This window comes from Natator depressus, chromosome 4 (genome assembly GCF_965152275.1).
Source record: "Natator depressus isolate rNatDep1 chromosome 4, rNatDep2.hap1, whole genome shotgun sequence".
NCBI lineage: Eukaryota > Metazoa > Chordata > Testudines > Cheloniidae > Natator > Natator depressus.
The window spans coordinates 13,776,832-13,804,792 of record NC_134237.1 but is presented as its reverse complement, the minus strand read 5'-3'; the positions used below and the strand labels follow the sequence as shown (position 1 = coordinate 13,804,792).

The 27,961-nt window shown below is 41.9% G+C and overlaps 1 protein-coding gene across 1 annotated transcript; it reads right to left on the bottom strand.

Annotated features, from left to right (window-relative positions):
- Window positions 1–41: 41 nt before the first annotated feature.
- Window positions 42–26,217, bottom strand: NAAA (N-acylethanolamine acid amidase). Its single transcript, XM_074950444.1, has 11 exons — window positions 26,032–26,217; window positions 24,569–24,733; window positions 18,536–18,662; window positions 17,248–17,338; window positions 15,080–15,156; window positions 5,456–5,628; window positions 4,513–4,575; window positions 3,816–3,882; window positions 2,790–2,818; window positions 1,648–1,729; window positions 42–366 (listed from the first exon to the last, which is right to left on the bottom strand). The coding sequence occupies exons 1-10, from the start codon at window positions 26,208–26,210 to the stop codon at window positions 1,654–1,656; spliced, it is 1,047 nt and encodes a 348-aa protein (XP_074806545.1). The 5' UTR covers window positions 26,211–26,217; the 3' UTR covers window positions 42–366; window positions 1,648–1,653.
- Window positions 26,218–27,961: the final 1,744 nt, after the last annotated feature.

Sequence of the window (27,961 nt, the reverse complement as noted above, 5' to 3'; positions counted from 1 at the left end):
ACAACAACAAAATAGCCCTACACAAGCCAGAGGGCCTGCTGAATATTTTTATTTCAGTATTTTCTTACCAGCCAAGCAAAAATAGAGACTTTTTATTATTAATAAACTCATCAGTACATTCATTTAAAGTGCACATTGCATTCCAGAAACACGAGTGAAAATCAGTTCCCTCTCTTTTAAAAATCTGCTAGAAAGCCAACGTAATTAGTAAAACCTTCATTTCAGAACATGAACAAAATCAGAATCTTGCAAGTCAGCTTTACCTGAAATGTTCATGGAATTGTTTTCAACAAAACAACTACAATGCATTAATTTAGTTTAAACGTAATGCTGGACTTGGAAAGCTTCAGCTTTTCCCCCTTTTGTCTGTTGAGAGAGAGAGAGAAAGAAAGAAATGAGCATGGATCCGCACAGATCAGAGAAATAAAGCAAACACTTTAAATTCTCCAACAGAAAAAAAATAAACCCTGCTATCTCAAAAGCTCAACATGACCACTGCTAACCCTCGAGTCAAATCCATGTCCAACTAAAGTCAACAGCCAAACTCCCACTGACATCAGCAGCATCAGGATTTGGCGCTGAAGGAATTCTCCTCTCTTCCAGGAATGGGAGTGCAGCAGCAGCAGTCACAAAATTTCTTTGCTTTGTAATTTTAGAAGGTCAAAGTACAAATATCTAATTTAGACTGCAATTGCCACCCCCTGTACATGCACATGCTGTTTCTTGGGGGCGGGAGGGAAATGAACAACTGAAGTGATTTGTAGTTTAATTGACATATGAGACACCCAAATTCATTCAAATTACAGCAAAATTGGACCATCAAGGAAAACTTACCGTATAGTGCAGCGGCGGGCAACCTGCGGCCCGTCAGGGTAATCCGCGGGCGAGCCACAAGACAGTTTGTTTACATTTGCATGGCTGCCTGCAGCTCCCAGTGGCCGCGGTTCACGTTCCTGGCCAATGGGAGTTGCGGGAAGCAGCAAACGTCCCTGCACCCCAAACCCCTCATCCCCGGCCCCACCCCAGGGCCTGCATCCCCAGCCCAGACCCCCTCCTGCACTCCAACCCCCTGCCGCAGCCCTGAGCCTGCCCCCAACCCGGATTCCCCTCCTGTACCCCAAACCCCTCATCCCCAGCCCTACTCCAGAGCCTGCACCCCCAGCCCAGAGCCTCTCCCACACCCCAACCCCAGCTGAGAGCCCCTTCCACACCTTGAAACTCCCTCTTTCCCGGCCCCACCCCACAGCCCTCACCTCAACCTTCTGCCCCAGCCCTGAGCCCCTCCCACACCCCAAATCTCTCATCCCCAGCTCTATTGTGTCATGGGCATCAACAATCTTCTTCAACTGGGTCACCAGAAAAAGTTTGAAAACCACTGTTTTATAGGACTGTACCTCTAGTCCCTGCTGGACATTTAAACCGCATCATTAAAAGCTTCATAAATTAAGTGTGATTTTTAGGCCCAACCCAGGACTGGAAGAGCAGGCCACTGAACTTCAATGGGAGTTGGGCTCTTATGAAAATCTCAGCCTAAGGGAATCAGGTGCTAAGTTCCCTCACCTCAACAGGACAGGAAATCCCATCCACAGGTACCACTGAGAGCTCATAGTCATTGAAAACAACTATCAGCACCAATATGTTACTTACACATGTTCACTCCCAGGTTCTGATCCGTGTCATGTACTTGTCTGGGACTGCAGCACTCATTACCGTGGTATATATTGTGTAACTGGGGGAAAAGGGGGAAAAAAGATGTACTGTGTGCTTAAAATACCATCTCAAATCCAGGAAGATACGGGTAACAACAGCAAAGCAATAGAATCAATCTTACTAGAAAGAAGCATTCTGCTTGTCCAAATCAAAACAATCAAAAGGCACAGAGTGTTGAAATATCCGGAAGAGTTTGGTAACGCTGACAGCCAAATTCTCTCCTGGTGCAAAATGGCACAGCTCTATAGAGATCAAGGGAATTTTACCCAGCAGCAAATATGCCCTAAATTGTGAGTCTGCATCTATTTGATCAGTTTACTAGAATATTAATAGTATTGATCTCAATTGTTACAGTGACAGAATTCAAATTGTGAGGAAGAGTATAAGCACAATATATAGGGGATTAAATCCTTGTTGCTGACCCTGAGGAACCAATTCCAGAGCTCTTTGCGTGATTGAGGGAAGCTGTGGAGATACTGAGCTACGTATAAAAATAAAACAGGACAACAGGAAGAAGGGGAGATGCAAATTTTTGTAAAACATAGAGCCATTATGGAGCAAGTGAAAGAACTCAGCGCTGGTTAGGCATGCAGTAGCTTGTAAAACTACACTCAGTAGCTATGGTATGCGTGTATTATTTTTTCCTCTTCAAAGCAAAGCAAATTTACTAACACTGATTAACAAAGGCAAGAGTTGCAACAAAAACTAAGTGGAAAATGAACGTTCAACATATCAGGAGCAAGATGCATCACTCAGCGGAAGAGTGGCTGGTCTGAGTATCAATTTGCTTCATTGTTGCATATTATTGTGAAGTGTAGACTCCACACACAGGAGGACTGAGCCTTATGAACTATGGTTCTTTCACTGGACAGTGAGTGACCGACAAAGAAGTCAGAAACCCAAGTGATGGCAGACACTGAAAAGCACTGAGCACAGAAGCAGTGTTTATGGCTGGGGAAAATCATGGGATATTTTGCATAGTTAAAGGAAAATCTTCTGATAATCTAAATCGAAATTAAATATAAACTGCCCTGGTGTGGCAATGGGCATTGATCTATGTTTCTAAACATGATACTTACTTGTTTAAGACCGGCCTCACTGATAATACCTATTCAAAAAAATTAAAGAGCCTGTCATTTTGTCAGATTAAAAGAAATGTTTAAGGCTATTTAGAAACAGTCGGATACAATTATTTAAGATGGATAACGCAAGATCAAAGGTTACCCTATCCATTTTTAAAAGTCAGAGCACTTTATTGAACATTTTTAAACAAAAAAGCTTTGCAAATGCACAAAGTTTTGTCAAGTTCCTGCATTTAAGAGGAACTTGTATCAACCTTCTACCCCTCTCTCTAAGTGTCTGCAGTATTTATACCTGTGCTTGTACCAAAGAAATCATCTAATAATGCTGGTGATACAGTCAACCTGCGTTCCTCACATGCTCCTGTCTGAGCAGTCAGAACACAGCTATGTTACACATGTTCCTCATTTAAAAGTAATAGTTCATAGCATCCTAAAAGGAACCACTACAATTATAGTATATAATGGGTAGAAATCAGTGGAGCTTGTACTTTTAATTTCCTAATGTGCTTCTGAAAGTCTACCATATCTGAATTACTGCCTAAAAACCCCACACAAGAATCAAGGCTGCCCAATTAATTCTGGATGCTCAGTTTGAGACCACTGTAGCCTAATTTTCAGAGAAGCTGAGCACCCACAGTGTCAGCTGAAGCCAATGGGGGCTGAAAATTAAACCCCAGGATTCTCAACTTGGGCGCTCCAAAATTGAGTCACCCACAATTTACAGACACTGGAAAATTTGGGTTTAAGTGACTTGCCCAAGGTCATACACTGAATCAGCAGCACAGCCTGGCTCAGTTCTCCATCACTAGAGCGCAGTTCAAGTGACCCTTGACGACAATCGCCACTCAAATGAGCAAACATGAGCCCTTTGCTGTATATCCTTAGCCATGAAATGCCTGTGTAATTTTCCAAATCCTCACTAAAAACCATCACATTCCTTAATCGCTGTTCTAACCTTCTCTCCAAACAGCAGAATTTTTAGTCAACATCCAGACATCATGATGCAAAATTTAAAAGAAATACCTGAAAGAGGGTCTCAAAATTAATATTCTCCCATCCAGTGGCATTGAGAGCTTTAATGGCTGCAGTTCTGCAAGGAAAGGATGCAACGTCACTCAACAAAAATAATGGTCATAGAAAACGTTATGCAGCCTGAATGAGAAATGTTGGCCACTAAATCAATCCACATCAAAACATCTGCTTGGGGCTTAATTACACTAAAAGATGGTATGAGCTGAATCCAATCGACCATAACTGAATGAGAGGCATTACCATTAGAGGATATAGCTACAGAACTGCAGCCAATCTGCCAACACATTTTGCCCCCTTGCAACAAATAGTCAAATCAACTAAAAACGTTGCTGAGGCTTTTAACAATGCCTCCAAACAGCCTGTCATTTTGAGGCCTGAACACTATGGCTAGGGTTAAATTCTGTCTTCTACTGGGACACCAACACCAAGCATCTTTCCCTTCCCACGATTTTCTTCTGCCTCATGTTAGAGAGTCGTCACCCTGTAACCACTGTGCTTCCAGCCAAAGAGCACTGGAACCAGGCAGTATCGCTCCTTACCTGGTCTAGTTTCTTCTGAGTGAGGCTGCAGGAGCTGAAGTGGCTGCCTGCTCAGCACATGAAGCTGCCCAGGGAAGCACCCAAAAAGCCTGTGTCACCTCTTAAATACAAAAACGGCATCTGGGGTCACAACTCCTACTCAAACTCACCTTCGTTTATCAAATGGAGGAGGAGCTACCCAGTGGTCATAGTTTGTCTCCACACGGAACCACCTAAACAACAAAACAAACCAAAAAAGCAAGTGTAATTTCACCCAGTTGCACAGGTGGCTAATAAAAACAGACATGAGGTTTTTTTGGCATGTTTGTTTGTTTTACTTTAGTGAAAAAGATAAGGTTTTTTAAAATGCTTTTTACTTCTGTTAGCCCTGCAAAGCCAGCATTACTAACAGAGAATCAGCTGGATTCATCTTGTGCATCAACTGAATTGTCTGCTAAATTCTAGTTACGACGACAAATTATTTACCCAATAGTAATATCTGAACCTAGTAGGGTTGCAGATAGGTCATAGATGGCCCAGTTTAGCATGCAAATCTTTTATTACCAGCGATGATACAAAAGGAAGAAAGAATCCAGCATAACTTTCAGATCCCAAAGTGAGTGTGCAAGGCTAACAGTCAGAAAAACATCCTGTTACTTGTAAATTGAGCTGTACATCAGTGACACACATGAATTCGAAACATCCCTGAATCTCCTACACACATGCAGACTAGCATATTATTGCCAGTGAAGCGGATCAGCATTGGATAGCATTCATATCTGTACCAGTAACTGAATTGTACTTCTTGTTGCAGGCTTATATAATCTCAATTGTGTGTATTGTCCTCAGTAAAGAAAAAACAATCCACATGTCCCTTTTCTCCCCCCGGTTCTCAGAGGACTGCCCCTGCCCTGTCCGAAAGTGGCTTCCCTGGCTGAGGAGGGCTGGATGGAGCTCCATTCAGAGACATTAGCAAAAGCATCTCCTGGCTCAACCATAGTCGACACTACAGACCACAAGATGCTGCCCTCCCACCGCGTCTTGGGTCTATTGAACACTCTTCCCAATAGCAGCTCACAAAGGTGAAACAAAGCAACGTTTGTGGCCACTTACGCTCCGGCTGTGGGCTCAAGAGGCCAGATGTCTGCCGGCCCCCTTCTATTCCTTGTGATGACCACGCCCTCTTTGGGCGACGTTCCTGCGACGATGTAGTAAACATCCGCAATGATCGGGGTCGCAGCCAGTTTGAGAACGGCAGCTTGAAAGTCTGCAGCTTTGCTCAGGGTCTAACGCAAAACCAAAATCACTGGGAATCAATACTGCACAGCCTGCCGAGGCACTGCATCAAGACAGCTCAGAGCTGGGGGGCTCTTGGCTCCAGTGAAGGCTGCATTTTATGGAAAGGTCAGTTTTGGCTTAGTGATCAGTAGAGTGGGTATCTGTGTAGTATGGGAATGGTTTTTCATTTAGGCCCTGATCTTGCAATCAATGTATGCACTCTAAGCAGGCCCACTGAAGCCAAGAGGACTAAGCAATGTGCTTGAACTTAAGCACGCATCTAAATGTTGGCAGGACTGGAACCAAATATAAACCCAAATTGTAAACCACATCCTCCCACTAGTGAAAAGTTAATGCCAAGAGTCATTATGTTGGATCATATTAAAGAAGTTCTGTATTAAAATCACAAATGAGTTTGATTCCCCATAGTTTAAATTCCAGGGTATTACTAATTAAGAGGTCTCTTGGGTTTTGGTACTGTTTCTCTCCCTCTATGTGTGAAACTTGCAAGCTGCTAATTGTGTTAGTACATTCTAAGACAGAGTCTGTTCTCAAAGCAATTCACAGAGACTCAAAGCAATACTCTAACAACAGAAACAGCACCCAGAGACTCCTCGCCCTTTTGTTGTATTAACAATTGTGATTAAAATAGAGATAGAGGATGTATGTGGATGGATGCTTGGTGTGGATAATAACTGAATGATCAGGGAGGTGCCAGCCTAAGAATCCAGTGTCCATCGGCTGAAGAAGGCGTCAAGTGGAAATAACCAGAGGACCCCCGGAGGGCAGACTGGAATCCACCCAACAGCCTCAAGAATGGGAGAACCAAAGAACAAGATAACATCTAGCAGCACGGAGCCGTCAGGAATGTGCCATCTGCTGATTGATTCAGCAACAGCATGATGAAGCAATTCCCACAGACTGGCCTAGGAAGAAATTCCTATAAAAAGAGACTCTAAAAAGTGAGAACTTTGGGGTCTGATTCTGCAAACCAACTTCCAGGAGCATCAGATGAGCATCTGACAAGGCCCTGCTCCCTCCTCATGTCCAGGCCACCTGGCCAGTGGCTTGGCATGAGCAACTCTAAGGCTGGTAACTATGATGACAACCTTGCAGAACCTGTGTGTGTGTGTGTGAATGTGTGAATGTGTGAATAAATATGAGATTGAATGGAATGTTATAGCTATAACTAACTGCTTACTATGATAACAACCTTGCAGAACCTGTGTGTGTGTGTATGAATGAATGAGTGAATAAAGATGAGATTGAATGGAATGTTACAGCTGTAGACTATGATTCTTTCTGTATTCACAATAAATGTGGTATTTTGCCTTTTTCCCTTTAATAAGATCCTGCTGGTTTTTAATTTATTGGTACAACATTTTGGTGGAGAATTGCGAAAGGGGGAATATTGGTAAAAAACCTCAGTTATTGTAAATATTGGTGTGCACACCGCCAGCTCTAGTGAGCTAGGCATTTCTATTAGGTTAACCAGACCTGCTGGCCTCCGAGAAGGTAGCAGGGGACCTGCTGGCCTCCGAGAAGGTAGCAGGAAAAACAGATTAAACCAGACCTGCTGGCCTCCGAGAAGGTAGCAGGGGACCTGCTGGCCTCCGAGAAGGTAGCAGGAAAAACAGATTAAACCAGACCTGCTGGCCTCCGAGAGGGTAGCAGGGGACCTGCTGGCCTCCGAGAAGGTAGCAGGAAAAACAGATTAAACCAGACCTGCTGGCCTCCGAGAAGGTAGCAGGGGACCTGCTGGCCTCCGAGAAGGTAGCAGGGAAGAACAGATTAAACTAGACCTGCTGGCCTCCGAGAAGGTAGCAGGGAAAACAGATTAAACCAGACCTGCTGGCCTCCGAGAAGGTAGCAGGGGACCTGCTGGCCTCCGAGAAGGTAGCAGGGGACCTGCTGGCCTCCGAGAAGGTAGCAGGGGACCTGCTGGCCTCCGAGAAGGTAGCAGGGAAGAACAGGTTAACCGGACCGGCTGGCCTCCGAGAAGGTAGCAGGGAGAAATAGGTTAACCAGACCTGCTGGCCTCCGGGAAGGTAGCAGGGGACCTGCTGGCCTCCAGGAAGGTAGCAGGGGAAAAACGCATAGATTAAGCTATGATTTCAGAATCTAGGCTGTGTCACTTGCTAAGTAATACCAGCAGTGACAAAGAGATTGAAATATCCATGTTAAGATGTTTAAAAGAAAACAGGGTAAGCCAGTACCAGAGGGAGGAATGGAGTCAGAAGGAACTCCAACCTCACCTTTTGTTAAAGAAATTACACCTTTTAAACAAAACCTTCAAAAATTTGGGCACAGTCCTTGGACTAAACAAGCCCTAGCTGATCTCTGCACTATTTCGGACCTAGAGGATAGATTGGCTCAGTATATCCTCATATACAAACCTTCTAGTGCTGCCAAAAGAGATGCAGCAGCAATTTGGTTGTTGTGTGAGGCATGTAAGGATTGTTCCCTCCGCTTGTCTTCACATAAAGAGGAAAAGGCACAAACGGAAAAGGGAGCAGACAATTCGAAGGTGCTGGCTACAAATACCCAAAGCCAGCTGAAAATAGTGAAAGAGGCACTCCAGGAACACAAAAAGAGTGAAAAAAGTTAACTCTGCAGAGGCTGGAGGGAGGCAGATAAAGGGGGAGAAGGTCCTATGTATGGCACCCCCAGGCATAATTACAAAGATAAAGAGTTAAAAAAAAAAAAAAAAGTTAACTCTGCAGAGGCTGGAGGGAATTAAGCAGCTAAACTTTGTGAAAATGTTAAAAAGGAAAAGTGTTAGAGAAAGAGCATTCTTGGTTTCTTTGCAGCCATTCTGAAAGAAAAATGGGCCCTTTTCCAAAGGAATGTCTGTAAATTAGCCAGGCAAAAATAAACTGATTAAAATCATTTGACTGGACAATTTAGTCAAATTTGCTAAAAGAACATAAGAGGGTTCTATTGGAATTTAGCTGCCTCAAATGTATAAAGGGAATGTAAGATGTAAAAAAACCAGAGCAGTGTGGAAGGGATGTTAAAGAAAATGTGTATGTATCTATCTCTGTGTGTGTAAATATGTAAAGTTCTAAGGACCAGTTGGTTTTGTTTTAAATAATGCCACTAAAAATCCATTTGACTCTTTAATTCAAAGTTGCAAAACTGACAGACCTTTTTGCTAGACACAGGTAATTAGTGTTGTTTGGCTTTGGGATTTGGCATTTAACCCTTAAAAGGTAACTCAATGCTTTACAAAATTTAAAATGTTTTTAAGTTGTGGCTGCAGCAGTGCAGTCAAAATCAGGAGAATATAAAAAAAAAAAATTCTGGATTCTTTTTGTTTGTTTGTTTTTGTAACAAAATAGCAGATGAGAGTTGTAGTACAAAAAAAAAAATTAAAGACAGTGCCCCTCTGAAGCAACAGCAGGGGTGAGGTGCACAAAACAAAAAGAAGCAATGTTAGAAACACTGAGTCTTAAAATGGCTCTGAGTAATCAGACTGTCACTTTGATAAAGGTACATGAAACCTCTGTAAGCAAAAAAAGAAATAGTGACACCTTATGTAAAAATGGATCTGGATAATGTTATAGAAGTTAAACTATGGAAGGAATGTGCATTTGCCCCAGAACATGTGCAGGGTATATTGTAGAAGGGGCAAAAGAAATGCAAACATACCATGCTACTTAATTAAAATGCTATTAGGGCTCCAAAGGGAGCCACAATAGGTTGGGTTTTCTTTTTCAGATTGCTGTGTGTTTTGGAAGCAGAAGTTAAAAGTAATCAAAACTCTGGTGAAAGTTGATGGTGTCCCTTTTAGTGAGCTGCTGATGGCTTTAAATCCAAAAGCAGGAAGCTTCTGTGAAAATGCAAATTACCTAAATGATAAAGGAAGGAAAGAATTAGCAGCACAAAGGAGCTGCAGATAAAGGACATACCTGGTCAGCAAACAAATTGTCTAAATAAAAGGCATGGGATAACAAGATAATTTTAATAAATTTAATGATAATAAGTATCCCTGTAACAACGTATAGTGTGTATGATTTTTGGAAAAACCCTTTAAGGTCGTATGGTAATGATGCTTCTCAGTTATTACCTGTAAATAAAACTTAAAGCTTAACACAGCAGGAAAAACATTATTAACTTGGTCTGCAGTATAAGAAGAAAAACTCAGGGATTTAATGACTAAACAGTGGGATAATTTCCCCATAACCCTTAAAAGATAAAAGCCATTGAAACCTGGCCTGCCTATAGAACAAAAACAGGAAAATGTGGGGGCAATTCCTCTGTTTTGCCTGCAATCAGCAAGGGTATTTGTAAAAGAAATATTTTAAGCAATAATCTGCCACCCCAAAAGGGGTAGAAACATGTTCTTTTTGTCTTTCAGAAAATCAGGAAAAGCTGATGCCAGCTGAAGAGCAACCCAATACTATGAATCTACTAGAAACTGTGTTTTGTGTTCTATGTGTTGTCTTGTGTTTTGTCTTGTTGCTAGCACCGTTGTGTGTTTTTTAAAAAAAAACAAAAAACAAAAAACTAAAGACCTGCAGGTAATTAAAAATAAATTAAGCTCTCTGTCCCAGCTACAGGACAGCCTGACACAAAAACAAGTACATGCCAATGTAGACTTGGTCCAAATTGGTCTGGGTAACCTAAAAGCCCGATGGAATCTTTGGCAATGGCTTAATACTACCACATGGCTTATGCATAAGAAAAAAAAAAAATTAGAAATAGGAAACTACACAGCCATAGCTATGGGATGCACTGAAATGCAGAAACTTGCACTAGCTACTTTGGAACACAAAATGTTCTGGGTCATATTGGGAAATATTAAGGTTTGATGCATTTGTTAAAAAAGAAAGAGATCATTGTTTGACACTTATCAATATGAATGGATTCAATATGTTTCCAGTATTGTAAAACCAGACTTGTTAATGGGAGAAATTGTTGTCAAAATTGCACACCAACAGTCCCTGGAGGCAAAGGTATTGAAGGTTAGCCCACTCCCCATATTACACATGGGATCCTTCTGGCTACCCTGGACCTTGAGCCAGTGGGCTGGGGAGGGAGGGAAGCTATTGGACACTAGAGGTTGTATCGAATGGACTCCTCAAAAGTGGGTGTGCCTCACCTTGCCTGTTGCCCCAGAACCTTGTAGTAAAGATACATCACTAGGATCGTGTATGTGGCATAAATTGGAATCACAAACTCAAATTGCCTCACAGTACCTTCTCTTGAATAGGCTACATAGAAAGTGACACTGACGATTATAAATCTTAGTGTCAAAAGGGGGATTATGTTGGATCATATTAAAGAAGTTCTGTATTAAAATCACAAATGAGTTTGATTCCCCATAGTTTAAATTCCAGGGTATTACTAATTAAGAGGTCTCTTGGGTTTTGGTACTGTTTCTCTCCCTCTATGTGTGAAACTTGCAAGCTGCTAATTGTGTTAGTACATTCTAAGACAGAGTCTGTTCTCAAAGCAATTCACAGAGACTCAAAGCAATACTCTAACAACAGAAACAGCACCCAGAGACTCCTCGCCCTTTTGTTGTATTAACAATTGTGATTAAAATAGAGATAGAGGATGTATGTGGATGGATGCTTGGTGTGGATAATAACTGAATGATCAGGGAGGTGCCAGCCTAAGAATCCAGTGTCCATCGGCTGAAGAAGGCGTCAAGTGGAAATAACCAGAGGACCCCCGGAGGGCAGACTGGAATCCACCCAACAGCCTCAAGAATGGGAGAACCAAAGAACAAGATAACATCTAGCAGCACGGAGCCGTCAGGAATGTGCCATCTGCTGATTGATTCAGCAACAGCATGATGAAGCAATTCCCACAGACTGGCCTAGGAAGAAATTCCTATAAAAAGAGACTCTAAAAAGTGAGAACTTTGGGGTCTGATTCTGCAAACCAACTTCCAGGAGCATCAGATGAGCATCTGACAAGGCCCTGCTCCCTCCTCATGTCCAGGCCACCTGGCCAGTGGCTTGGCATGAGCAACTCTAAGGCTGGTAACTATGATGACAACCTTGCAGAACCTGTGTGTGTGTGTGAATGTGTGAATGTGTGAATAAATATGAGATTGAATGGAATGTTATAGCTATAACTAACTGCTTACTATGATAACAACCTTGCAGAACCTGTGTGTGTGTGTATGAATGAATGAGTGAATAAAGATGAGATTGAATGGAATGTTACAGCTGTAGACTATGATTCTTTCTGTATTCACAATAAATGTGGTATTTTGCCTTTTTCCCTTTAATAAGATCCTGCTGGTTTTTAATTTATTGGTACAACAGTTCCTTTCAACTCATCAGGCCCATTAGGAAGAATGAGGAAACCAAAAAAGAGAAAAACAACCCCAAGACTGGGATTTTTAAAGGAGCCTAAGAAAATTAGGCCCCTGCTCCCAGCTGACTTTCAATGGGACTTGGGTAGTTAACTCCCTTAGGCTCCTTTGAATATCCCAGCCCAAGCACATGATTGTCAGGTAAGTCCAGGTTTGGTGAACACACATTTTTCCCCACAGCTAGTAAGTGACATTTTTAAAAATTCCATGAAAATAGCTGTCCAACCCGACTTCCACCATTCGGCATAAGAACCAGGAAGGGACAATGACTGGGAATTGAGTACTCTGGTTTCACCATCCGAACTGAGTAAAATATAGAAAGTAGCCAGAGAGCATCAATGATCAAAAGTAAAGGACCTGAGCATGTTGTCAATTTCTACTGAAGCACTTTGCAGGACTGAGCCCTAAATTATGGGATGAAAGAAAAAAGGCTTCTCCAGGCCTTGGTTTTAACTTTGGTTTATGTGAATATTGGTGGCAGTGGGGAGATAAAAATGCAAATGAGTTATTTAGACCTTACTCCTGCAAACTTATACACGTAACTTCATGCACATGGCTAGTCCCATTGATGTCAATGGAGTTACTCATAAGTGTAAAACTATGCACATGCTGAAGTGTTTGCAAGATTAGGGCTGTAGGAAATACTCCCTTAAAAACTGACCCTAACAAATTAACACAGTGCAGGAATTAAAAGAAAACAGGGCTTGTGAAATAAAAACAAACAAATGAGACAGCAAGCACCTTGTATAACAAGGTACATGAAGAAATTAAATGTTTAGCAATGTCAGGCTCTCGGTAACCAAAGGTTTGGTTTTTTTTCCTCATATACAGCTGTCTCAATGTTTGCTCATTATTCCACTGCAGTTATGCAAGAAACATATGGTGCGTATGGTACAAAGGTCACTACCATTGTCTAGACAGCACCTGCAAATTCATTTCAGATGTGCTGAACTAGTATCAGGTGTGTGAATGAGAGCCAAACAGGAAAGAAGCAGGAGGTTAGATTTGTGTGTCACAATGTGTAAGTGCTCTCCTCTCATCACCTTGTTCAAAGTCACTTGTTTGGTTCCCTTAGGTAGCCTGGGATCTGTGCACTGAAATCCTAATAATTGCTTAGAGCTTCGTGCACATACTTCCTATGCAGCCCTCTGTACATTTCTATCTTCATTCCACATAACATGTCAAGATGGAGTTTGGTTACAGACAGTTAATTTTCTTTAGCTTTTGGACAAGATGTACCTGGCATTTCAAAAAAATTATTACTATTGGGGGTTCAATAATCAGCTATAGGGAGAACTCTGCAATTCAGGAAATCTAGTATACTCAGGTTTCAGAGTGGCAGCTGTGTTAGTCTGTATCAGCAAAAAGAACAAGGAGTCCTTGTGGCACCTTAGAGACTAACAAATTTATTTGGGCATAAGCTTTCGTGGGCTAGAACCCACTTCATCAGATGCATGGAGTGGAAAATACAGGAGCAGGTATAAATACATGAAAAGATGGGAGTTGTCTTACCAAGTGTGAGGTCAGTCTATAAAGAGACAATTCAATTAACAGTAGGATACCAAGGGAGGAAAAATAACATTTGAAGTGGTAATGAGAGTGGTCCATTTCAAACAGTTGACAAAACTTCAAAAACAGACTGCAACGTGAAACTGCAGAACTTGAATTAATTTGCAAATTGGACACCATCACGTTAGGCCTGAATAAAGACTGGGAGTGGTTGGGTCATTACAAAACCTAAACCTAATTTCCCCTATACTAATTTCTCCCTACTGTTGCTCATACCTTCTTGTCAACTGTTTGAAATGGGCCACTCTCATTACCACTTCAAAAGTTATTTTTCCTTCCTACCAGTGCAGCTATGTCATAAATATAAAGTGAAGGGTAAACACCTTTAAAATTCCTCCTGGCCAGAGGAAAAACGCTGTAAAGGGTTAAGAAGCTAGGATAACCTCGCTGGCACCTGACCAAAAGGACCAATGAGGAGACAAGATACTTTCCAAGTTGGAGTGGGGGAGAAACAAAGGTTCTCTTTGTCTGTGTGTTGTTTTTGCCGGGACCAGAGCAGGAATGCAGGTCAGAACTCCTGTAAAGGGCTAATAAGCAATCTAGTTAGATATGCGTTAGATTCTGTTTTGTTTAAATGGCTGATAAAATAAGTTGTGCTGAATGGAATGTATATTCCTGGTTTTGTGTCTTTTTGTAACTTAAGGTTTTGCCTAGAGGGATTCTCTATGTTTTGAATCTGATTACCCTGTAAGGTATTTACCATCCTGATTTTACAGAGGTGATTCTTTTACTTTTTCTTCAATTAAAATTCTTCTTTTAAGAACCTGATTTTACAGAGGTGATTCTTTTACTTTTTCTTCAATTAAAATTCTTCTTTTAAGAACCTGATTGCTTTTTCATTGTTCTTAAGATCCAAGGGTTTGGGTCTGTGTTCACCTATGCAAATTGGTGAGAATTTTTATCAAGCCTTCCCCAGGAAAGGGGGTGTAGGGTTTGGGAGGATTTTGGGCGGAGGGAAAGACGTTTCCAAGCGGGCTCTTTCCCTGTTATATATTTATTAGACACTTGGTGGTGGCAGCAATAAAGTCCAAGGGCGAAAGGTAAAACAGTTTGTACCTTGGGGAAGTTTTAACCTAAGCTGGTAAAAATAAGCTTAGGGTTTTTTTCATGCAGGTCCCCACATCTGTACCCTAGAGTTCAGAGTGGGGTAAAATACCTTCCCTATCGCATACCCACCCGTATGTCTAGCTAACAGTGCAGCTATTATGCATTTACACTACTTTGTAGCCACCTGGTCCCTTAAAATACTTCCTGTTCTGTGGGACGGGCGTCTTTTCACAGAAACTTAAATGTTACTGAGTGATAAATTCAGTACTGCAGGGGCTTCTTGCCAAGTAGCTTGAAAGGGCCTCTATTTCCTGCCTTCGGACAGTTTATAGCTCAAAAACTCTCAGCCAATACAATATGCTCCTATACAGGTCATATACTTGCCAGGGTATCTATGTAATTTTCCACGCAAATGAAAAATGGAACGACAAAGTTCTTATTATACTTTGCGTCTTCAAACAGCTAGTGGTATGTGACTAAGATAAAGAAGATAGAACACTTAGCATACGTACATCCCTGACAAGCCAGCTGACTGGGACGTTTCGACTCAGGAAAGCAGCTATTGCATTCTCCCACCATCTTCCCTTATCTGAAAAAAGAAAGGGGAAGTGCTATTATACTTGCAGGCAATTCCTGCTGCCAACCAATACCTATACTGTGTATCTTCATCATCTCTCCCCATCTTACCATCCTTCACTTCTCCTCTCAAGCTCCGTTTTCGATCTCTATAATCCTCTCCCTCACCAACAAAGTACAGTACAATAAATTCTCTAGCCATGCTGCTATTGGGAATCAAAGTGGCAGCCACTGATTACCAACTTCAGCATCAGCTGCAGCAACTTTTGGGTGGAGAATGACCCACCAAGTAGCCACTGCGTCAGGGACCAATACTGCAACAGAGTTTGGGACAACTAGTCTTTTCTCACTTTACCTACACCAAAAACCCAAAAGTAAAATCACTGTAGGAGACTTAATATCAAGTGACTTTAAGGGGCACTGTCACAAGAAGTACTCAACACCTCTCAAGAAAGACCAACACTAACAATTTCAGTCGTAAAGTCCCCACGTTCCTTTCCCATTACAGTTGATGACTCCCTGACTTTTCCATTTATAAACATTATTTCTTCATAGCAGAATGCTGGGCAAGAGAAAGGCTGAGGTTAGTGTAACAGAGGGCAGAGTCTTGTAACACACATTAACGACACGGTCACAATTCAGCCAGCCACACCTAAACTGTTAACAGATTCTAGGGGAAACGCTCCTACTTTTATGTTCCCTGTATAATTTATTGTATTTTAATTCTACAAAGAATGAAAAGTACTGGACAGAAATCTGGAGCACAGCTAAAAAAGTAGTGATGACTCTTTGGCTGAAGAAAACTAAGCAGAACAGAAACTGACATTCATGGTTAAAATTATCCACGGGCCAGAAACACAAATGAGAAAGTCCACAGGAAGAATCCTTCCTGTCACTTAAATAACTTTTAGGCTAATGTAGAGCCATCACCTCCTCTAGTCTCATGACTCCTTCCCTCAATTTTATCTCAATGGTTCAGCGGTAGGTAAAAAAAGCAAGCCAGTGGCAGTTGTTATTCTGCACAACAGCAATACATGCTCCCCACACGCTGCTGTTGGTGCTATTGATCTTTGTAGAGACCAAGGTCATACATCCTTATCATATAAGAGTATATGAAGCAAGATCATCATCTCAGTCCAGTGCCTGGTGGACAAGGGTGCCCTAACTTGACCCACATCGAACTACCTCTCAACTCTGGGGCTCAGACTCATCTCTAATATTTACAATGCTTAATTCTCCTTTTGCCTCCCCCTCATTAAACATTGGTTTGCTTCTTTCAAAAACTGGGATCCAAGGTCTGACCGTTCTATACATGCCTCTACATCTTTCAATCTAAACTCAGGTTCCCAAGGGAGAGAGACTGGCCTCTAACTTAAAGGGACATTGCCACCTCTGCCTTCATTGCTCTCAAATGCTTTTCCATTGTCATCAATTGTCCCTTCTCTCTCCAATGACCCTTCAAGTGGGTCTGCACTGCTTCTCAGTCTTCCTTCATCCCTTAATCCACTGTCTCCAACCACTTCTTCAACCCTTCTTTTCCCACGCTGCAGATCCAACTGCCTCTCTTCTCCTCTTTTCCCCTGTATGCATGGGCCCTACCATACTGGAACAGGCCAGGGGATCCAGGCTTTTGACTCCCTGCACAAGATGGTCTCTTTCTCTCAGCCCCATGTCTCCCTTCCTCAGTGGTGTCTCCTCAAAGGGCCACAAATTCTCCTCCTGCTGCCTCCCCAGAATTCCCCCATCTCCTGCTTCTGCTGTTTGAAGTTCAAATGCTGCCATGTAGACATCCAAACATCTCTCCTCTTCGGGGTGGCCACAGGTGCTTATGTATGCAGGAGGCCAGAAAGTTGTGCTCTACCCCACTTCAGCGGCCAGCATGTTTGAGGGAGACTCTGGCAGAAGAGTCGGACAAGGATAAAAGCAGCTGAACTGCAGTAAGTCCCATCTAACGTAAGAGAGTTGTCAGGCATAAGGTGATAGCTCCAACCTCACTTAGACAAAAGTGCTTTAGAACAATGTTCTACTACATCATTTACAACTAAGAAGTTAAACTATTGAAATGTTTTGGTATGACAGCGCTATGGTTGTGAGCTTGACTTACCTCGTTCATCACCAGAGATTGTAAACTTGTGTGGACTCTGTCCGGTCCATAAGCCCACATAGCCCATAAATGTGGTACCCTTATACGCTACCTGAAATCAGAAAATGTACACCATTCTACAGTTATGGGACAGACATGTTTTTAATACAATGTTCCAAAACAGATTCTTACATTTTACCTGTGGATTTCCAGTGAAGAAATAACTGGATTCCACCATATGTCATTTGAAAAAGTTAACGCAATAACATTATGACATTCAAATATCTGCATCATGATTGAAGAAGGAAACTAAAGATAAAAAAAAGAGAAGATTAAATTCCATTGCATTTCATTGCTAAGGATAACCCAACTGCTATTAAAATGTTGTTCAAGTTAGCGAGTGTCTGACTGTGAGGCAGAATCCTCCATTTCTAAGATAGACAGATATGAAGAGACTGCAACAGCAAATACATCATTTAAAATATTAAAAACTAAAACACACACATTGGTCAGCGCATATAATACTTGCAGAAGTTGTCAGACTGACAGCCATGCAATAAGATTCTTAAAAAGGAAAAGATAATGCTGAAAGGGAAGAATCAGAGAAATCAGAGACGAAAATTACCTGTTAGGCTCTCCAATCCCTCTCCTCACCAAAACTGAACTCTACTGCATGTGTTCAAATATTTTGATCATGTTTTAAATGTGCTCTGCGTTTGGTCTCCTTGGGAGACTATTCTCCAGCCAAATACATCGCACAATCAAGAAGATTTTTCTCAAACTCAGTCTGAGTTCCCCTTTTCTTAACTTCCTTCCATTAAACTCCTGTTATACCCCCATGTACCACCTTAAATAATTCCTCTCCATTCTTGGAGTTTTCACCATTCTAATATTTGTAAACTTGTGTTCTCCCTTCACTATCCTATACATATTTTGCTCTTTCAATATTTCCTTGTAAGTAGGTCTCTCCTGGCCCCAGGTCAATTTTGTTTTAGTATGAATTCTGTCCGGTTTTTCAATTTCTCTCTGATATTGTGGTGCCCAAAAATGAATAACTCAAATGCAGTTACACCATAGCCCCAGAGAGAGAGGCTGGGGTGCTCAGATACTACAATGAGAAACAAAGCTCTGTTATATAAACCTGGACAGATGGCAAAGCACTCTAAATAGCAAATATTCTATTACTCATTTTCTTGCACTCCTCTGTGGATTTGTTATTCAAACCACTAAGTCCAGCTGCTTAAAGATATGCAGACCTGTGTGCCATTCTCAGAAAACAGCATCAACCCGTGCCAAAAACAGACCATACCTGCCCATTTTGCATAAACTGCACGTCAATTGTCATCTTGCGTAAAATATCTCCGAAAGCATAGTCCATGTTCCGACCATGGTAAATCTTTCCCTTGGAATCTTGAGCAACAATACTGGTACAGAACCTTGGAAAACAAAAGCAGAAGGGAACTATCTAAAAACCCCCAAAACACAGAGATTTTTTCAATATTGAATAATTTTTCAGGAAATTTCTTACAGCCGTGACTGAACCTTTATTTTATTTTCTCTGTAAAATGCCATTAGCACTTATGGCGTTGCATATACAAATGTTAAACAGCTACAGTTTAAAAAACCACATGTGGAGACCACAAAGCAACGTAAACACTCATCTGTGACAGTAAAAGTTGCGTTTGCAACCTTCTCTCCGCCCCTTTCAGCATATGTATTACGATGCCATCTTTAATTATATACCATTTCTATACTGTACATATTGCCATCCAACTGTTTTTACTGACTTAGATACACATCTATAATATCCTATAGTACTATGTGCTACTCTTTGTCTGACAGACCAACAGAGTCCATGAAAAGAAAAGGAGGACTAGTGGCACCTTAGAGACTAACCAATTTATTTGAGCATAAGCTTTCGTGACCTACAGCTCACTTCATCAGATGCTGTAGCTCACGAAAGCTTATGCTCAAATAAATTGGTTAGTCTCTAAGGTGCCACTAGTACTCCTTTTCTTTTTGCGAATACAGACTAACACGGCTGCTACTCTGAAAAGCGTCCATGAAAGTTATTTATAGGACAAACACAATTATAACCCAGCACTATAATTCCTAGCTATAAAGGTCAGGTGCTACTCTTGGTACGTAGGCATCTCAGTTTCCTCCAACCATAAAAATACCTTTTCAAGCAGGTAACATGCTGCTTTCATTCACTAACCTTAAAGGTACCAATTCCCAGCCCGCTGCAAATTATCAACCAGTTCAGCAGTTTCTTTGGATACAAAAAATCTAAAATTATGCCCATAAAATAAATGATGTATCTACATTTACCTTGACAAGCCCAGGGTCAAGTTAAAAAGAATTAACTTAGCTAGGTCTCTCTCTTCTCCCTTGACTAAAACAATAATTACCCTTAATATAGCAGGATTGGGCCCGATATTAAAATGCATGCTTTATATATTGGTTCTCAACGCTCTAAAGGCAAAAATCAAAAAAGATATTGAATTATTGACAATGAAAATGATAAAAATATATCAGAATTTAAAAAATTATGTGTACTTATGGTTGTAGAAAAAAATTATATTATTTAAAAAACAGGATGTAATCATGTAATGAAAGACTGTATTATGATGTATGTACACAAGAGAGGCATTCAAATTACACATGCAGCTCTTAACACTGACTGCTCCTGACCTGAGTGCTTACTGTGCAACTTAAAATCTCTGCAATGCCCTAGCCTACTCATCATGAGGTCCATGGAAGTGAGTCCCAGGAGTTGTGCAGTTTTTTGTCTTACAAGACATAGTGAATAGAGCTGAGTGGGAAATGTTTTTCCTGTCTTGGGAAATTTTTCAAAATCTTGAAAAATTTTCCCATCCCAAATAGGGACAAAAAATTGAAGTCTCAAAAGTTTTTGCAAACTGACAATCCAAAAAAAAAAAAAAAAAAAATTAAATAAATCAGTTTAGGTCAATCAAAATGCTTTGTTTTGATTTCAGCCTTTTAATGTTTTATATTTTAAACTATAATTAACTTAAATTTCTAAATGAAAAATCATTTTAAACAGAAAAATGGAAATTTTTCATTTCAAATGTTTCAAAACAGGACATTTCGACAATTTCAAAACTTCCCAAAAACTGAGACAGACAAAAAATCTGTCGAAACCAACCCTTTCCCACAAACAATTTCAGTTTTGATGAATTGGCACTGTCTGACAAAAAAGTTGAGTCAAAAATTTCACAACCAGCTCTAATAGTGATTGAGGCATTCACAGCTCATTGTTACTGGATTGCTAAATTTGCCACTCAAGCATTTGTAGCATGACCTTTAGCAGTGCATGTTATACGTTTAGCATTCCTTAGTTAAAATCTCACTGCACTTAGAATGTGATTTTCAAATGCTCAGACTTGGTAAAATCAAAATAAATTTTCATCAGAACATTAAGACACTTTCCTTCAATGAGAGAGATATCCCCACCAAATTTCAACTTCAGTTTCCTTACACCAGCTGTTGCAGCATTTAAACTTAAAAAAAAAAAAAAAAGCCACTAAGAACATTTTTATACTGATGAAAGCATAACTTTTTCCACTCTCCCGTTACTTGAAAACTAAACAATTTTGGCTCAAAGTTTCCCAAAACATAAAATCCAATTCAGGCAGATTTTAACCCAAAATGTGAGAGTTCAGAGAAGTTATGAGTAACTTAAACCAGTAACCAGGAGTTTAAAATGCAAATTGTTATAGAACCCTAATTATAGCAATCGGTCTCACTCTAATACTGCTCTCTCATAGCAAACCATACCTTACAGTCTTTAACTCTTAATAGACAACTCTTCAGCTAGAAAGTAATTAACCAGAGCTATCTGGCCTTTATTAGCATTAAGAAACAACTTACACATCACAAAATAAAAATCTCCTGTTAAAAATATAGAATTTTATCCATTGTGAGTGGCATCCGAGTCATGCAGTAACACTTGAATGATTACTGAACATTTGATCATCACTTGTAGATCATGGCACACTCAAAGGAGCACATACCAAACTCTAAAAGCCATATTCAGCTCTTTTTTCAACAGGTGCAACTCCAAGGACTCCAGTGGAACTGCACCCAATTACACTTAGGATACCTTTGATCTGAACTAGAAGGAATGTGTTAATGCAATATTTTTCCCTGTCTAGACAAGGTACACACACCTCTATGTAATAATCTACTGCTTATGGTAATAGTGGCACACTGTTTCCATAAAAGAGAACAGATGCCTTAGGATCCTGGAAGAAAACTGATAAAGAAAAAAATATGTCACCCTCGTTTCATAATATGCAGCAATCTAGGATTCCAAACACAGCACCCAGGCTGTTTTTACAGGATTACATGTAAAATATATTATGTTTAGATCATAGAAACGATTAGCAACAAATTAGCTTTCTGTTGCTATTTCATCACCACCTCGCATATGTTTTAGGACCCAATCCAGTGTCCTGCGGAGAATCCTCAACTCTTAATGGCTTCATTGTGAGCAGAGGGCACTGACTACCTCACAGCAGGGGCCCCGCACATATCAGATAGGTTTCAGAGTAGCAGCCGTGTTAGTCTGTATTCGCAAAAAGAAAAGGAGTACTTGTGGCACCTTAGAGACTAACCAATTTATTTGAGCATAAGCTTTCGTGAGCTACAGCTCACTTCATCGGATGCATAAAGTGGAAAGTACAGTGAGGAGATTGGAAAGTACAGTGAGGAGTACAATCTCCTCACTGTACTTTCCACTTTATGCATCCGATGAAGTGAGCTGTAGGTCACGAAAGCTTATGCTCAAATAAATTGGTTAGTCTCTAAGGTGCCACAAGTACTCCTTTTCTTTTTACATATCAGATAGTTATGCTTGCAAAGAGACAGTGTCACCTAGAGTAAGCCCAACATTCAGCTACTGTGATGAAAAGGGGTCAAAACCAAACATGGAGAGCGAATTTTTCCAGATGAAAAATTTGAGTGTCATTTTTTTTTAAAATTAAACATTGCTCTGCAGTGCTGTGAACTCAAACAACCTGTTTCTGTTTCCTCATGCACTAACTAACTGACTGAAAATAAACAAAAGTTAACTTTTCCCCCCCATTTAAGCTTTGTTCACAGTAGGAAAGAGAACTATCCTCATTTTCCCATTGTAGACAAAGCCAAAAAGTAAGTTGCGGCTATAGCCACAATCAGCTAACATGACAGTTTTAAACACAAATGTACTTGTTTCCAAGTGGAAGCTAAGTGATACTTAACAAACAACTTTTCAAAAATAAACAAAACAAAAAACAAAACTCATTTTCTCAGAGCAGACAAATCCTCCTTACTTCTGCTTCTTGAGTGAAATCCTACAGCCTAAATGATTAAACGAATCTAATTTACTTTTTAACTGTTAAGAATCTAATGAGCTTTTGAAGGGATGCACCCTGCCGGTTTGCTTTGACGTTTCAATTAGGGCTGTCAAGTGATTAAAAAAATTAATTGCGATTAATCGCTCTGTTAACAGTAATAGAATACCATTTATTTAAATATTTTTGGACGTTTTCTACATTTTCAAATATATTGATTTCAATTACAAACACAGAATACAAAGCATACAGTGCTCACTTTATTCTTGATTACAAATATTTGCGCTGTAAAAAACAAAAGAAATGGTATTTTTCCATTCACCTAATACAAGTACTGTAGTGCAATTTCTTTATCATGAAAGTGCAACTTACAAATGTAGAATTATGTACAAAAAAACATGCATTCAAAAATAAAACAAGGTAAAACTGTAGAACCTACAAGTCCAATCACTCCTACTTCTTGTTCAGCCAATCACTCAGACAAACAAGTTTGTTTACATTTGCAGAAGATAATGCTGCCTGCTTCTTGTTGACAATGTCACCGGAAAGTGAGAACTGGCCTTCGCATGGCACTGTTATAGCTAGTGTCACAAGATATTTACATGCACGATGCACTAAAGATTCATATATCCCTTCATGCTTCAACCACTCTTCCAGGGGACATGCGTTCATGCTGATGACGGGTTCTGCTTGATAACCATCCAAAGCAGCGTAGACTGATACATGTTCATTTTCATCATTATGAGTCAGAAAATCAACCTTCTGCTCGTGGCATCTTTTTTGGTGGTTTGGGTTTTGTAGCTTCCACATCAGAGTGTTGCTCTTTTAAGATTTCTGAAAGCATGCTCTACACCTCGTCACTCTCAGATTTTGGAAAGCACCTCAGATTTTTAAATCTTGGGTCGAGTGCTGTAGCTATCTTTAGAAACTTCAGATTGGTATTTTCTTTGCATTTTGTCAAATTTGCAGTGAAAGTGTTCTTAAAATGAACAACATGTGCTAGGTCATCATCCGAGACAGCTATAACATGAAATATCTGGCAGAATGTGGGTAAAACAGAGCAAGAGGCATACAATTCTCCCCCAAGGAGTTCAGTCACAAATTTAATTTTTTTTTTTTTAACAAGCGTCATCAGCATGGAAGCATGTCCTCTGGAACGAAGGCTGAAGCATGAAGATACATATGAATCTTTAGCGCATCTGGCACATAAATATCTTGTGATGCCAGCTACAACAGTGCCATGTGAATGCCTGTTCTCACTTTCACGTGACATTGTAATGAAGAAGTGGCCAGCATTATCTCCCGTAAATGTAAACAAACTTATTTCTCTTTGTGATTGGCTGAACAAGAAGTAGGACTGAATGGACTTGTAGGCTCTAAAGTTTTACACTGTTTTGTTTCTGAGTGCAGTTAACAAAAAAACCTACATTTGGAAGTTGCACTTGCATGATAAAGAGATTGCACTACAGTACTTGTGTAAGGTGAATTGAAAAATACTATTTCTTTTGTTTATCATTTTTACAGTGCAAATATTTATAATAAAAAATAATATAAAGTGAGCACTGTACACTTTGTATTGTGTTGTAATCGAAATAGATATATTTGAAAATGTAGAAAAACATCCAAAATATTTAATAAATTTCAGTTGGTATTCTATTGTTTAACAGTGCGATTAATCGCGATTAATTTTTTTCATCACGATTGTTTTGAGTTAATCACGTGAGTTAACTGCGATTAATCGGCAGCCTTAGTTTCAATATATACATTACTGCACTGCACCATCTCACCCCCCATTAGAGCATTAATGTTGCTTGATTGATTTATACGCTCAAAATGCAGTCTGATTCCATCTCATATATTAGACCAGAGATTTATCATCTTCAATCAATTATACTTTATAGCCATTTTGCATTAAGACACTCTGCTCCACTGCCTTAAAATTGGAATATTCTGAGTTTATTTCCCAGGATAAGTGAGATACTTACGCAGAAAATTCATAGGCCAAATTCACGAGAATTCCATCTCCAACACTAATCCCCAGTGCCTTGCATATTCCCAGGATCTCTCCTGCAAAGGGTTGAGGGATAAAAGACTCCAGTTCTTTTGCTACTGGCCGAATGACAGCATGGACCCACTTAGGTACACTTTCACTGAAAAACAAATCCAAAATATCAGCTAATCTTTCCCTTGAAGATGGGTGTGAGCAGTCAGAGTGGTATGTACAGTATCTACACCTCACACATTAACCAGTTACTGGATTCACTGCCCATCTGCTCAGCACAAGACAGAAAGTTGTTTTGCGTTATCAAATATTAATTAGCAGCCACACTTGTGCTAGACTACCTGTAGGGCTCACGATCTTATCCCTCGATCCCACAGCCATTGATCCACATAAGTAATCCCGCGGCGTTCAGCAGGATTCATGGAAGGGAAGCATGTGCTTAAAGGTGTACAGGGTGCAATGCTTTTTCCTCTCCCATTAGGTCCCCTCAAACTCCTAATTTTATACATTTCTAACCAGCCATCACTGTGGTATTGGGGGTTTTAAAATTGCTATTTATCAGGGTGACATTCACTCTACGTACATAAAGCCTGAGTATTGGGGCTTGATGCTGGCAAAATCCACCATCACTCAGAGCACCCTCGCCCAGCCCATGGGCCAGAACCAGCTACCTCCCCTTCCTCCCAGGTGTACAAAGTATGGGCCCGGCCCATCATCACCCACTCGCAACATGGCCTTCCAGGGCCCCTCTGCACGGCCCCTAGGCCTGCTACCAAGGCAGCTGCTCAGCCAGCAGAGCCCCAGGGCAGGTTCCAAGCAAAGCAGCAGCTCCGGTACCATCCAGCAGGGGCCGTCCCGGCATGGGGAGATCTGCTAAGGACAAGACCGGGGGTTCTCAGACTTTTGTACTGGTGACCCCTTTCGCATAGCAAGCCTCTGAGTGCGACCCCCCCTCCAATATATTAAAAACACTTGTTTATATATTTCACACCATTATAAATGCTGGAGGCAAAGCGGGGCTTGGGGTGGCAGCTGACAGCTGGCGACCCCCTGAGGGGTCCCGACCCCCAGTTTGAGAGCCCCTGGACAAGACACCAGGCAAAAGAAGCGGGTGGGGAAGGCGAGTGGAGAGCAAAGGAAGGCGGGACGATGCTGGTTGCCCGCACTCGGGCTGGGGGGGGGGGGTCTCCCTGCACCCTCAGGGTGCTCTGCTGGCTCCATGCCCCCCCGCCCCCCGAGTGGGGCTGTGCAGAGCGTTGCTGAGGCAGGGCCCACCAGTCGGGCGCCACGGTGATGGGCGCCCTCAGAAAAACGAAGGGGGGGGAGGGGAGAGACACCCCCCCCCCGAGCTGGGTGTGTGGGACCGCGGGGGGCCCAGACAGCGGGGCCGGGCGGCGCCCCAAGGGGCGCTGCTACCCCCCCCCCCAGCCCGCCCCGCTCACTCACTCGATGACCCGGGCCAGGGCCGCCCGCAGGAAGGCCGGGTCGAAGTGCCGCAGGGCGGGCAGCCAGCGCTGCTGCGGGGCCTGCTCCAGGCTCACATTGCACAGCGGGGGAGCGGCCGCCGCCCCCCAGAGCAGCAGCCCCAGCCCCAGCGCGCAGCCCCAGCCCCAGCCCGCGCCCATGGCCCCGGCGCCCTCGGCCCCGTTCCGAGCGGGGAGCGGCCCGCGGGGCAGAGCGGAGCCGGGGCCGCCTGGGGCCGAGCAGCCGCCGCCCTCCGCTCCGGCAGGGGCGGGGGCAGGCGGGGAAGCTCTGCCCCCGGGCGGGGGAGGATGTAAATCCCTGGCGCTAGATAAGGAAACGGATTTCTAACCCCAAAGGGAGCTCAGCGGGCTGTAAAGCCGCCAGGTTTCAGTCAGGGCCCGAGCAGCAGGCTGGGCCTTGGGGAAAGCTTTTAAAACATTCCCTTCGCTTGGCTCCAGCCCCACAGACCCAGCCAGGCCTGGCCTCCTTCCATCCCCGTTCAGCCAGCGCCAGCCTTAAACCACGAACGCTGCGTTCCTAGGGCTTCTGGTCCCTCTTTATACAAGGCTTTTTCTGCATACGTGGGGGGGCTTGAACCTTTTCTTTTTTTAATAGTGGGGGTGCTGGGAGCCATTGCACCAAACTGTAAAGCTTGTCTATAAAAGGGAAACCACTTCAAGCCAGGGGGCGTAGCAGCACCCCTACTTCCAGTACCTCTGTATGCATACACACATGGACCCAGGGCAGCAGTTCCCCTTCCTACAGGTATGGACTCACGCTTCCGGCCAACTCTTAAAGCTGGTGTGGGTATTAGATCAACAAAGCATTAGCTATTGTTTACATTTTCTAGAGTAGAAACTTTTAAAGTGGAGGGAAAACGAATTAAAAAAAAAAATCAATCCAGCTTCTAACTTCGAGCTTTGCAACGTAGTGTGAAGCGTTTTTAAAAGGGAACTTGTCAAAAGAAAAGCAGGGTGGGGAGAGGGACAGCCAACAAAAAGGACAGAGATGAGAGGGGGAAACGTGACGGAAACAGGATGCAAATTATTATTTTTGAATAAAAAAACTGCATGGCAAAACGCTACAGAAAAGTAATTGGTTAGGTGCTATCAGAAGGGGGGTGGTGGTGGTATAGACATGCACTTTTTCATCTTTCAGCAGATTTAGGCCTCATTCTGCAATTGACTCAGTGTGGCCAAATCTCTGCCCCATATGGTGTCAGGTTCAGGAGAGGGGCATTGTTTTAGAACAGTGATGCAGATCCCATTCTTCCACTAACTGTTCCAGTTTTGGACAATAGAATACCCTAACTGTGCACATCCACAATCATTTGGTTAAACAAGCTGTGAAATACAAGTTTGTGTTTTATTTTAAACAAAAAAGGGGAAAGTATGCAGTGTTGATGTAGCTGTGTTGGTCCCAGGATATTAGAGAAACAAGGTAGGTGATATATCATCTTTTATTGGAGCAACTTCTGTGGGTGAGAGAGACAAGCTTTCCCGTTTATTGGGAGTTCTTCAGGTCTGGGAAAGGTAAGTGTCACAGCTAAAAACAAGACTGAACCTGCACTTTAGCATAAGCCATTAACACATATTCTAAAAGGACCATTCAAGATTAAGGGGCCTGTTAACACCTCTGTGATCATAGGACACAAAAAGGGGCAGGGAGAAAGGGGTGCTATACTAGGACAAGTCACCAACTCAAAGCAGCACCAGACTCTGCCACAACAACAGATGCAACACTTGCAGACAAATCTCCACGGCTACAACAATCAATGTCCACCACAACACACCTTTCAAGATCCATGGGTCCTACACATGTCACAACATGTGGTGTACCTCAGCCAGTGCACTAAATGTCCCAACAGCTATGGGGGTGAAACCAGACAATAACTACACCCTTGAACGAACTC